This window comes from Leopardus geoffroyi, chromosome C2 (genome assembly GCF_018350155.1).
Source record: "Leopardus geoffroyi isolate Oge1 chromosome C2, O.geoffroyi_Oge1_pat1.0, whole genome shotgun sequence".
Taxonomy (NCBI): Eukaryota; Metazoa; Chordata; class Mammalia; order Carnivora; family Felidae; genus Leopardus; species Leopardus geoffroyi.
This window is the reverse complement of record NC_059333.1, coordinates 129526541-129539732: the sequence shown is the minus strand read 5'-3', so window position 1 is coordinate 129539732 and position 13192 is coordinate 129526541. Positions and strand designations below refer to the sequence as shown.

Below are 13192 nucleotides of genomic sequence, written 5' to 3'. Positions count from 1 at the left end.
GGATTTCTCCAGGCCTTCTTCAGAGTTGGCCCCACTGTCTGCTCAGCTCTGCTTAGCTTACGGGCTCAGAAATGTAAGTTCAGGAGGTTGGCGTGGGAGCTGGTTTGCTTTGGTTTGATTTGGTGAGCTGCCTCACGCCAGTGGGGAAGACATCCCTTTCTCTCTGTGATGCAGCCCAAATAGGAACCACGATTCCTGGCTGTTCCGTTCCAGGAAAAAGACAGAAGACAGTCCTCCGCAATGAGTTTCTCTATTGATGCTGATGAGCCCTTTAGTTTCCAAAGCTGATGACAAAAATACGCACACTTTGGAGTCGCGTTGACCTGGCCTGGCGTTCTGGCTCTGCCTTGCTCCGTCCGGGTGATTTGGGGCAACTTCTGTATGGCCTTGGCACCCTCCTCTGTAAAATAGGTGTGTTGCTGTCAGGGCTGAATATCAGGAGCACTGAGCGAAGTCATGAGTGTTAAGTATTCAGTAGCATGGGAGGCCCAGCCACCGAGCCAGAATCTGTGTAACAATCAGCTTTCCATAAATAAAAGGCTCTGGTTTACCGTGTTTGCCAACTTCCCTGGTGTAAACACTCTCACCACGGCTGATACGAAGCTACCACCCTGCTGTCACTGAATGCACACTTGAGAAGAGACACACATAACATACATCATACGGTGTTTCCACTGTGCAGACACAACAGAAGGAAATAACCTCACTAGCAGGATGATAGTCAAACATGGGAGGAAGTGATGAGTAATCATGGCCTTTGTATTCTGAGCATTTATTAATGGTGTTTTTCGTATAATTTATTTAATTGTAAGTTCACATAATTAAAATGTTCGTGATGGCTGTGTTTAACCACTGGCTCCCAAAACTCCTGAAGTATTTACCAGCCTGCCCCGGCAAGCCAGTACAAGCCAGCCCCAGCAGGTGTGCCGGGCACATCCGTAGGTGGTCAGTGCATGCCCTCCCCTCTGCAGTTCCCGTGCTCAGCCCTGGGGAAGATTTCACGAAACTTTCCCAGGTGAGAAGACAAAGAGCCTGTGCCCCGGCAGGCTCCGTGCTTTACTCTGGGCCTTGGCCACCAGCCCGGTCCCCAGCCTGTGCTAAACCTCGGCCAAGGTGCCAGCCCTGGTCATGCTGCCTGACGGGCCCTTTCTACAGTGGGGGAGGCTGGGCCACCACGAACTCCAGAGAGGACGCCCCTCTGCTAGGCTGAGGTGCCCACAAGAGAACAGTGAAGGGCTCTATGGCTGAATTGGGGGCTGGCGGTTTATTTTAAGCTCCTCATGTGAAGGAGACGGGAAAGCACGGACAGCAACCGTGCTTTGGCAAGTCAGGGCCTATAATTATCCTCTGCTTGAGGCTTGAATAAGCCCCTGGTTGTCACTAAACAACAGTTAGAGCAGGAAGGCCTCCAGCTTCCCTGAGCCCAGTGCCACACGAGCTGCCTGGGATAGACATTTGGACGCAACTACCCCGTCTGCTCTCCAATTTACCCCAGGAAGCGCTCCTGTCCTCAACCCCAACTGAGCAGGAGGACCACTGAGCAGCTGACCCCTCACCGCAGCCGATCACGCAGCGGCTGGCATTTCCTATCAGACTCCTTCATGGATGGCTCCCTGCCACCTCTTCTGCATAAAGTTTGCAATCAACTAGGGGAGCGTTAAAAATGAACACACCGGGTACTGTTGTAGCTGGGCAAAGCAAAGGCTGAGAGGAAATACAACATATCCAAATGCTGGCGGTGCTTGTGCTGGATGGCAGGACTTGGGGCGACTGCATTTTCAGCCATCTTTCTGTTCGTCCCGAATCGTAGGACTCTCAATACGCGTTTCCAACATAGGCGCCAGAGTGTTGCTTGGTTTGTACTTTTTCTGCCCACCCCCTGGGGCCCAAATTTAAAAAGCAGAAACAGACAAAATTAGGCTGTACCAAGGTGAAGAATTTTAAGAATTTAAGCTTCAGGATCCCTTATTTGTGCATAGCCCTTTGTATTAGTCTTTATTTTTTTTCTTAAAGGCAGTCTCCCACATTGCATAAGCTCCAGGCCCCACAGCTGCCCACAGCTGCCTTTGCGTGGCCACAATCTCTGTCTAAAGAGATTGTAAAGCCGCCTTCTCTAACAGCCATAGTTTTGGGGCCCGCAGTCTAGATACCTGTTGTGATTCGGTGTCCCACACTAGAGTGGGACATTTGCTCGGGCATTGTTGTGAGAAATCCAGCAGGGTGATTGATTGCCTTTGGCTTTAAGTCTGTCATCTGGAAAATGGCATCTGTAAAGTGGCAACCAAAGTCTGGAAAAGGGGCTCCTGAGTGGGAGGGCCACAACCGCGTGCAGGAGGTTGAAGAGAGCCTCGGCCAGACCAGCCAAAGCCAGTCCTCAGGGAGGCCTCACATAGCCGTGGCCCTTTAGATGAATTATATTCAACAATATTGACTGTATTTTCTTTTTTTCTGTATTCTTGGTGCTCTGGCATCTAGGGCCTCGCTGTTAGCCCCTCACTGAGCTAGCTGATCTTAGAGATAGTAAGCCACTTGCCCGACATGCTTTTGATATGCAAACCAGCCAGTCCAAGAGTCCGAGAGTCTGTACCCCATCTGCCTTCTCTTTCTGGCACTTATACTCCAGGAGGCAATATTCCTCTGCTCTAATCATCCCAGGTGGCCCGAGACCAGCCAGGGACCCATAGAGACCGCTGAAATGATTCAAACTACTCAATCCTAAACCCGCTTGGCTATTTACCTTGCCTCACCCATTCCTTCCCATCCTTCCCATGAAAACCACAATAAAGGCTTTTGCCCACACTTTCCCCTCATCCTTTTGCAGCCGACCCTTGTACTTCGTTATATGGCCCCTCTTGGTGTGGCTGCCCCTGCCTTTGGGAACTGTGAGTAATATCTTTTCAAGGTCAGCCATCTCCCAATCTGTTGGCCTCACCCTACCTAACTAAAAACAAAATCTCAGGGGGCTTCTGAGGAATAGAAATGACCTCCAGACCCTGACGGGGGAAGGGAGGGGTACGGTTCACCCATGGTCGCACCATTCATTCATGCATGCATTCATTCAGCAGGTATCGATGCAATGTCTACCAGAAGCCAGGCTTTGGAGACCTAGCAGTTAACAAGGAACCAAGCTTGGGGAGGGTCCATGTCAACACGGTGGGCTAGGGGTCCCATGGGGAAACGGAGAGAGCACAGGGGTGGGCCAAGTCCCAACCACAGTGAGAGTACTGATTTGCGTCCTGCCTTATTTCAGTGGGGATGTCCTGTCTCGTTTCATTGAATTTCCTGCTACCAAATTTGATCTTCTCTCAGCTCCAGCCCAGCCCTGGGGAACCCTGGGGAACAGGCAGATGAGGGTCTCTCCTCTCCTACTTTCTCATCTCATGCCATCTCTGACTTCTGGTGCTGGAAGACCTCCCACTCAATGAAGAGCTTACAACACTTTCACATCCAAGTACAAAAGGACTGAAAACAGTGACTTGCGTCCTTCTTTTAAAGTAACTGTCCTCTTATCCCCCCCAAACTGAAGATTATAGAAAAGCTACGTATGTAATATATATGTTTCTCAGATCAAGGAGAGAACTACCCCCCAGCCCCCACTTTTGAAGGACTCTGTAGGGTTTGGGGAGCCAGTTTTGAAAAGCCACTCTTGGGGCGCCTGGGTGGCGCAGTCGGTTAAGCGTCCGACTTCAGCCAGGTCACGATCTCGCGATCCGGGAGTTCGAGCCCCGCGTCGGGCTCTGGGCTGATGGCTCAGAGCCTGGAGCCTGTTTCCGATTCTGTGTCTCCCTCTCTTTCTGCCCCTCCCCCGTTCATGCTCTGTCTCTCTCTGTCCCAAAAATGAATAAACGTTGAAAAAAAAAAAAAAAAAGAAAAAAGAAAAGCCACTCTTTGTGGCTCCAGGAAACTCCCAGACTGTATGCATAGTGTATCTATGTTCATATGTACGTTTTGAGGATGAATGAAATTCTAGAGCTGCATTGCCCAGTACAGTGGCCACTAGTCACAGGTGGCTATTTAAATTCAAATGAAATTAAATTTTCAGTTCCTCAGTCATCCTGGCCACATCTTGAGTGCTCAGTAGCCACGTGTGGCCGTGATAGTGCAGACATAGAAGAGTGCCATAACCACAGAAAGTTCTATTGGACAGCACTGACCTAAAGATTTCGTCAGCCTTTCAAAGGCACCCATGAGCAGAAAATGTTAAGAGCCACTAAATCAAACCAGTGAAACTTCATTTAAGGAGCCAGAAGCTTCACTGGCAGTTGAGAGCTCAGCATTATGACAGAGGCTAGGAACAAGTCTGCCTTTGAGTAATATTTTAGCTCCAAAAATCCAACTCTAAAGGCTCTTAAAAGACAGCCAGATTTTATGCTTTGTGGTTTATCTCCTCCCTACCTTTTTGGAAAGAGATACTTGAATTCTAAAAATATTTGCTGTAAGAAAAGTGCTCTATTCCCCAGAACCTCTGTGCCCAGTGCGAGTCACAGTGGGAAGTAAGGGAAGATGGTCCAGTGACCTTGTCTCCTCTGATGTGTGTGATCTTTCTAGGTGGGCGAGGCGGTCTTGGAAAATGCCCGGCTCATGCTTCAGACAGAGAATATCCAGGCGGGTGCAGACGACTTTAAAGAGAGGTAATTCTTCTTCTTTTTTTTTTTTTTAAAGTTTATTTATTTTGAGAAGGAGAAAGAGAGAGAGAGAGAGAGCAGAGGAGGGGGAAGGGCAGATAGAGAGAGAGGGGGAGCATCCCAAGCAGGCTTTGTGCTGTCAGTGCAGAGTCTGACATGGGGCTCAATCCCACAAACTGTGAGACCGTGCCCTGAGCCAAAATCAAGAGTCAAACGTTTAACTGACGGAGCCACCCAGGTGCCCCGAGAGGTAACTTCTGCAGCAGGGGGGACAGTCACTCTGCACCTTCAGACCACTGTGCAACTCGGGGACTGCTATTCCGAGGGTCTGCAGCGTTCCCTTCCAGCGGCACAGAAGGCTGGAGTGGGATAGTGGAAGCCCCAGGAGAATCCAGAGGAAAGATCGTCCAGTTCAAACCCTCCTTCTAGACACAAGCCAGGTCCCCAGGGCTCAGAGACCTTGCCCACTGTCACCTGGTTCAGGGCAGGGATTCTCAGACTGTAGTGTGCTTCAGAACCAGCAGGAGGTCTTCTAGAAAACAGATGGCTGTGCCCCGCCCTCTGAATTTCTGACTCAGTAGTCTGGGGTGGGGCCCCAAATTTGCGTTCCTAATGAGGTCCCCATGATGCTGATCCTGCTGGTCCTGGGACCACACGTGGAGAACAGCTGGTTTTGAGCAATGCTTCTCAATTGCAGCCACATGTCAGAATGACCTGGGCACTTAAAGCTGCCAACGTGCAAGCTGCACAGACAGATGAAACCACCGTCCCTGGGGGTGGGTCCAGGCCTCAGTCGTTTTAAGTCACCAGCCTTGAAAAACATCTGTTGAAGTCTAGTACAGTGTTTCCTAAAATATGGTGTGTAGACCACTGATGACGATCGTTTTAAGCGATAGAAGGATAGACAGTTTGTTTTTAATAGTTATGGATTTTTACAGTTACCTTCTATTTATGACTCATGAAACTGTTTTTCCACTATAGCTACTATAATTTATAGTAGCAATTTAAAATGTATTCAATATAAAGAGCTTTTAAAGTTTACTGATTTAACATGTACTTTTTAAGTAGATAAATTTAAGGGACAATATGAAGTACTAGTGACAGGAGAGAGATGCATTTAGGGCAAAGTCATGATGGTGCATGAGGTCTGTGGTCCGTGTTGGAGAAGTGAAATGAAAAAGACCTTTCATTGATGAACACAGCGATTTTGGGAATATTCTGCGGGGAAGGTGTTCTGGATGTTGGGCAATTAGATGGGTGATGGGATAGTTATTCAAGGAACATTTCCTTAAATTGATAAAGGCAAAGAGGAAAGGCATATAGTTGGGAGTCTTTGGGGAAGACAGTGACCCCACTGCCATTCTTGTCTTAGGATAGAAAGGGTATCGTGATGGAAAGGAAAATCGCTACCGTCTCCTCAGACCCGGAGTCATTTCCTTTCTCTAAGACCAGGCTTCTCCATCTGATAAAAGGACCTCCACTAGTGGCCACTCTCGAGTCAAGGAAACTCAGTCAGCTGGGGTTGCTGTTTTGGACAACACTGTGCTGGCCAAGGTCACAGAAGCGCAAAAAAGCGAAGCCATCAGCTGGCCACTGACAGCTAACTGCACAGTTAGAGATGGATGCCAAGAGACATGAAACCATTTGTGCTACATTTAAGATAGAATTTAATTAGGTGTGAAGTTAAGTTAGGATGTAACCAAAATTTCATTCATTCATTCATTCATTCATTCATTCGTTAATTCATTCATTCATTATGCATTCATACATTTCTTCATCCATCCATCCAACTGAGTAGCAGGGGCTTGGTCTGTTTTGTTCCCCAGTGTATTAACAGTGCCAGGCACAAGATAGATGCCTGACAAATAGTTGTTAAATTAATGAATAAATGAATAAATTCAAGAAATATTTGAATAGCTGCCCGGACCCTGGCCAGGTCCTGGGGATGAAGTAAATGGAACCTCGAGGAGCTCACAGTTCAGTGTCAAAGACAGAGGAGTGAACAGATAGTAGCATCATGGGGTGGTTGTGCCATCACTGAGAAGAGCACAGGTGGGGTGGGGACATTTAGTCGGCCAGGGAGGGTTGACCAAAGAGGTGAGGTCTGATTTGGGTCCTTTGCAGGAGTTGTGCAGGCCAATAAAGGAGACACGAATTTCCAGGCAGAGAGGGCAGTATGTGTTAAGGCAGGACACGAGAAAACATGGTGTATTCGTGGCCACCAAGTAGCTCATTATAACTGGGGCATGTGGAGTGAAGAAAGGAGGGACAACCAATGGGGCTTGAAAATCAGGGAGAGACCAAATCCTGGAGTATCATGTCAGCCTACCAAAGAGCTCAGAGGTGACCCGAGAGAAGAAGAGACCCATAGAAGGGATCTGAGCAGTGTCTCATCATGACTAGTCTTCAGCTTCAAAATTTCAGCTTTGTACTGGTAGAGAGGAGAAGCAGGGCAAACCAGCAAGAAGCAATGGGAGCAAAGGGGCTGGACCAGTGGAAGGGCAGAGTCTGTACTAGGAGCCATGGCTGGAAAGTAAGGTGAGATCAGATTACTTAGGGGCCAGAAGATAACACTTAAGGCTCTGAGCAGATGGTGACTGGATATGGTTAAGGATGGTTCCTCTGGAGGCACTACTGTGGGTCAGTTGTGGGAAGACGATCAGAGGCTGTTACAGCTCAAGGTCTGCCTGGGACGGTGGCCACGAGCAGACTTGAGGGATGGGTCAAAGAAATCATTGGCAGGGGTTGATAATTATCTACATATGCAGCCTGAAAATAGAAGGCAAAGGTAAGTTTCAGGTGTTGAACTTGGGTAAGTGAGAGGATTTGCCATTCTCTCGACAAAAATAGAAAATTGTGGAAGCAAAGCTGGTCTAAATTCAAGGGTAGTAATGAGCTTGGCTTTGAGCAAGCAGAGCTGAGCTGAGCTGATGGAGCAGTTGTGGGCCACTGAAGATGCCGGGCCAGAGTGGCCCACAGGTCAAGATAGGCACTTCTGGGCATCACCAACACAGAGATTCTATTTGATGACTTCAACATGGAAGGGGAAAGGAATAAAAGACAGTGAGAGAAAGCTGAAAGTTTAGCAGCAGCCTTGGGGATATCACAGATATGTGTCAAATTCTAAAGGACTTCCAAACAAAGGTCTGTAGAGCACCTAAGGCCTCCCATAATGCTGAGTGGCGCATATCCTGGGAGGGACCAGGCTCCCTGGAGAGATAATCACAACAGGACTTGGGAGGCACACAGAGACTCTTCCAGCGGGGGTCAAAAGGGACCAATCCCAGTGCTATGGGTGGGTTTTCATTCCAGCTAGAAGGGCAAGACTCGTTTCCCAAAGATTAAATGTTAATAAAAATACAGTACTTCCTAAAGAATACATTTGGGTAGAAAATCTAATCCCACATAGAGAGCACATCAAAATGCTTTAGAAACCAGCTCCTCAGGGGGTGATTCAAAGGTGCAGGTCCAACTCTGAGGAAAGGTCTCTAGCAGTATGCCACAGGGCTCTGTCCTTGGTTCCTTCATTTACTATTTTTAACCACAGGTGCATGAAAGCAGGTAGGGCAAAATGGCAGAAGATACAAAGCCAGGAGGGTGGTGAAGAGAAAGATGACAGACAGAACTAGGAATCAAAATGATCCCCACACACTGGAACACCGGGCCAATGAAACTGAGAGAAGATATATGCGGATCCTCTCTTTGGGGTTCAAATGCCAGGTGCACCCAGAAAGGACAAGGTAGTTGGGCTTGTGAAAAATGCTCAGGGTCTCTAGTTGAGAGGACACCCAATACTAGTCAACAGCAAATACAGCTGGTCAAAATCAAATGAACAAACACACAAAAAAACAAACCCCCTCAAAGGAAACCTTAGGGCTCATGGTGAATAGAACTGAAGGGTTTAAACAAAGGAGCAAACAGTCCCCCAGGACTCTGAATTGATCAGGGAACATCCGCAGTTTTACATTCCATTTTCTGTATCACATATTGAGAAGGACATGGACCAATTAGGGCATTTCTAATCATTCCACAAATCTATCTGGAGCCTGGAGGTGGGTGCTAAGAATACAAAGACAGAAAGGTCACAGTCCCCGCCACGGATGATGAGGGACATGGAAACCAATTTGTATGAAGAACGGAAGAACCGGGAATGTTTAACCTGAGGAACAAAAGGCTTGGAGGGAGAGATGAGCGGGAAAGAAAGAGTGCTATAAGAGGAGACATTCTAAATATTTGTAGGACTGCCAGAAAGAAGGATTAGACTGACTTTGGGTACTCCAGAGAGTGGAACTCAGACTCTTACAGGAATGAAGGCTTAAGCTCTTTAAGGAAGAAATTTGTAATAATTACAGCTGTCCCAAAATGGAACGGTGGCCTTGATAGGTGATGAGTTCCCCATCACTGGAAGTAGTCAAGCAGAGACTACATGATCACCTATCAAGAATGCTATCGAGGCATTGTCACAGAGTGGGAGACATGTAGGAACACTAAATGCCCTTAAAACTCTAAAGCCCTAAGATGCTTTCTTCAATGAGAAGTGTGAGCTTTCTCCATCCTATGGATGGATGAAGGTAAGGTGTGAAATTTGGCTGATGGGGTACACCTGGGTGGAAGGCTGTGGAAGAAAAGGAGTTAACACTGGGGGAAACTGGCAAAGATGTTGAGTGGCTTTTAGAAAGAAGGCTCTGAGCAAACCAGAGATGGAAAGAACTCAGGGGGATTCTTAAAAACAGAACAAACAGGGGCGCCTGGGTGGCGCAGTCGGTTAAGCGTCCGACTTCAGCCAGGTCACGATCTCGCGGCCCGTGAGTTTGAGCCCCGCGTCGGGCTCTGGGCTGATGGCTCAGAGCCTGGAGCCTGTTTCCGATTCTGTGTCTCCCTCTCTCTCTGCCCCTCCCCCGTTCATGCTCTGTCTCTCTCTGTCCCAAAAATAAACGTTGAAAAAAAAAAATTAAAAAAAAAAAAAAAAACAGAACAAACTGAGGGTTGATGGAGGTGAGGTGGGTGGGGGGATGGGCTAAAGGGGTGATGGGAATTAAGAAGGGCACTTGTTGGGATGAGCACTGGGTGTCATATGTAAGTGATGAATCACTGATTTCTACTCCTGAACCAATATTGCACTGTATGTAAACTGGAATTTAAATAAGAACTTGGGAAAAAAAAGAAAGAACTTGGTGGTGGGAGGGGAGGGCACAGTTTCAGACTTGTGTCAGTGTGTGTGTGTGTGTGTGTGTGTGTGTGTGTGATTGTATAAGCTGCAAGTTTTTAAAACTCTGGATATTTTACATATAAATCCAGGTTTCCTCGTTTGGGCACACACCTTTCCACGCAGCAGCCTCCCCTTGCCTGAAGGGTGAGCCGTCCTGTGTGCTCCTGTCCCGCCCCCACCTCTCCCTGCTTCCCAGACCTGGGCCTCGTCCCTCATCTATATTCCCCTCTTGGCCCCTGATGGCACTTGGGTTTGCAGCCACAGGTTTAAAATTTCACGTGGGTTCTTTGGAGCAGAAACCATGCTTTTTATTTTGGGATCACTAGCACATAGCCTGGTACTTAGCAGACTCTCAGTCATGTCTGTTCAAAGATCCTCAAGGGAAAGGATGACAAATCACAATAAGGGTGACAAGGCCAGATCCCCTTACCTGGATCTCAACTCCTGGAGAAGCTTTCCCTAGAGTTCTGTGCCTCCAGAGCCCCTGAGCCTGGCAGCCTGTGAAGCTGGGCCATCAGAAGTTGGCTGCAATCATTTTCATGATAATAAGTCAACATCTAAGACTTGCATTAACAGTGCCCTTAAAGCTGTTGGAACAGTGACTTTTCACATCTGTTTGTCTATGACATAATTGGCCTATTGGTAATGTTTCTGATTATTTTCCCTTTTGGGTTGCCCACCTCTGCTCTTTACCTTCCTTTATCTGCAGATATGAAAATGAGCAGCCATTTCGAAAGGCAGCAGAAGAGGAAATTAACTCTCTGTATAAAGTCATCGATGAGGCTAATTTGACAAAAATGGATCTGGAGAGTCAAATAGAAAGCCTGAAAGAAGAACTTGGCTTTCTGTCAAGGGGCTATGAGGAGGTAGGTGGGGGCAGGGGCAACGCTGGGTTGGCCACAGACCACAGGCACTCACCTGTCTGACGGAGGTTCACATCAGAGATGGTGGCTCATCTCGGCCTCTCCCCGTCCCTTGCCCAGGGCTGCAGGGAAAATGCGGGTAAAATACCTTCAAATCCTTGTAGTGGGTAAGGTTACCCCGGGGAGTCTCAAATTCAAGTGGCTTTGAGACCAGGCTGGTACATAAATGGAGGAGACAGCAGGTCCACACCGGCAAGAGTGACGGAGTCTGTGTTGAACTGGAGAGAGCATCCTCTACCTCAAGGCACTGTATTTCACGTCTTTTTTTTTTTTTTTTTTTTTTTTTTGCACTGCATAGGACAAACAAGACAGCTCTGAAGGTAGATCCAAGCTGTGGTTTACACACACTCATTAATGAAATTAGGTCAGATGCTTGAGTGACAGGACTCAGTGGGACCTCCAACGGGGAAGCCCTCCAGTTCCCTGCGGAATGGCACTGACTCTAAACCACCTCACCCAAGTCGCTGATCAGACACTTAAAGTGCTTTCAGTTGAAAAAGTCAAAACTCATTTAACCATGCTTCCATTGGGAAGTCCCTTCTTTTGTCCGACCTCAGGCTGACCAGGAGCCCTCCTGTTCCTAGCTCAGTCGTTTGGTACCACTCCCCCCACCCCCAACCCTTGAGAGACTCCAGAGTTACCTTTAAACCTCTTCCTGCCTACTGTGACTTTACGAAATCCATCAATTTCATCTTACTCTTGTTGCTTACTCTGTTTGTGTTGTTATTTGGTTATTTATTTATTTTGACGTTTGCTTTGAGTGGGTCTGGGCTTGCGAAGACCAGCCTAAGAAATGCGTCCTTGAGGAAGGAGACTATGGCACCGGTGCTGATGACAGGGTCAGGGACTTTGCCAGTCTCTGCGAAGCCCCACTTTTGGCAGTAGCAGAATGAGAAGCATAAGGATTACCCAACAGACCTGGGCTTATGCTGGCTCAACTTCTGTGTCCTTTCCTTCACCTCTGGAACTCACCTGAAGCGTCTATCGTCATTTGCAGGATGTGAAAGTGCTGTACAAACAGCTGGCAGGGTCTGAGCTGGAACAAATGGGTGTTCCCATTGGCACTGGTCTGGACGACATCCTCGAGACCATCAGAATCCACTGGGAGAGAGACGTGGAAAAGAACCGGGCGGAGGCAGGAGCCTTGCTCCAAGCCAAGGTGAGTGTGCTCCCCTCTGCCCTGTGCAGAAGGAGGCCAAGCAAAGGTGAAAAGCAGTCAACATAGAAAAGAAGAAATGCAAGTTTCGATCTCATTAGACATAAAAGAAATGCAATTTAAGATGATAGCGGCTTACCTATCTAAATGCAGAACATGTTTAAAACTTAATGCTGACAAGTGTGTGGAGAAGTAGGTTCTCCCCTATATTACTACTGAGGAGTACAAACTCGTATGACATGTTTGAGTGAGGGAATTCACGATATGTGTTAAAAGTCCTGAAATGCCCCTACCTCCCAGTTGAATAATCTGGACACTTTCCTAAACAAATCATTGAAAACACAGATAAAGTTTACATCCAAACATACTCACTGAAGCATTCATTTAAAGAATGAAAAAAACTGGGGTGCCTGGGTGGCTCAGTCAGTTAAGCGTTCAACTTCGGCTCAGGTCGTGATCTCACAGTTCGTGAGCTCGAGCCCTGCATCAGGCTCTGTGCTGACAGCTCGGAGCCTGGAGCCTGCTTCAGATTTGGTGTCTCCCTCTCTCTCTACCCCTTGCCTGCTCACACTGTTTCTCTCTCTTATTTAATGTTTAAATAAACATTTAAAAAAAAAAAGAATGAAAAAACTGGGTGAGGGGACACAGAAATGTTTAATAATAGGGGTAAGGCTAAGCCACAACCTAACCATGCAATGAAATTCCAGGAAGTTGTTAGAAATATTTATGAAGCATTTATAACAACACGGGAAATGCTCACATAATAAGGTAAAATGGGGGATACAAGAGTACAGAAGGGTATATGCCAGGAACCAATAAACTTTTTCTGGAAAGCACTAAATAATAAATATTAGACTTCCTGGGCCTGACAGTCTCTGTTGAAACTATTCAATCCTGCCATGGTCCTGTGAAAGCGGCTGTAGACAAAAGGTAACAAATGAGCATGGCTGTGTTCCAATAAAACTTTATTTACAGAGATAAGAAGTGGGCTGGATTTACCTGTGGGCTGCAGTTTGCCAACCCCTGGTATATACAGTAGGGTGAAGCAATCAGACAAAGAAATGAGGCATCAGGGAAGAATTAGAAAGAAAACGCAAAAATGTGCTGGAGTTAGCAGCGGTTGTCTTTGAGGGAGGGGCCTATTTGACACATTGAGATGTTTTTGCTCGCTTGTTTTTGAGCACGGTGTTTTTAAAGTTTTTCTTAAATATTATGAGTTATATTCATGGAGGAAAACATCTTTTATTAAACCTCATAAATAATCAAGAAATTAACGAGA

General features: G+C 47.2%; 1 protein-coding gene across 1 annotated transcript in view; it reads left to right on the top strand.

The window, feature by feature from the left end:
- The window catches only part of BFSP2 (beaded filament structural protein 2), a 68921-nt gene that overhangs the window by 31183 nt on the left and 24546 nt on the right, over positions 1 to 13192 (top strand). Inside the window, exons 2-4 of the mRNA XM_045503610.1 lie at positions 4549 to 4631; positions 10544 to 10700; positions 11755 to 11916. Of these exons, the coding sequence (XP_045359566.1) occupies positions 4549 to 4631; positions 10544 to 10700; positions 11755 to 11916 (402 nt within the window). The remainder of the gene's footprint in view (positions 1 to 4548; positions 4632 to 10543; positions 10701 to 11754; positions 11917 to 13192) is intronic.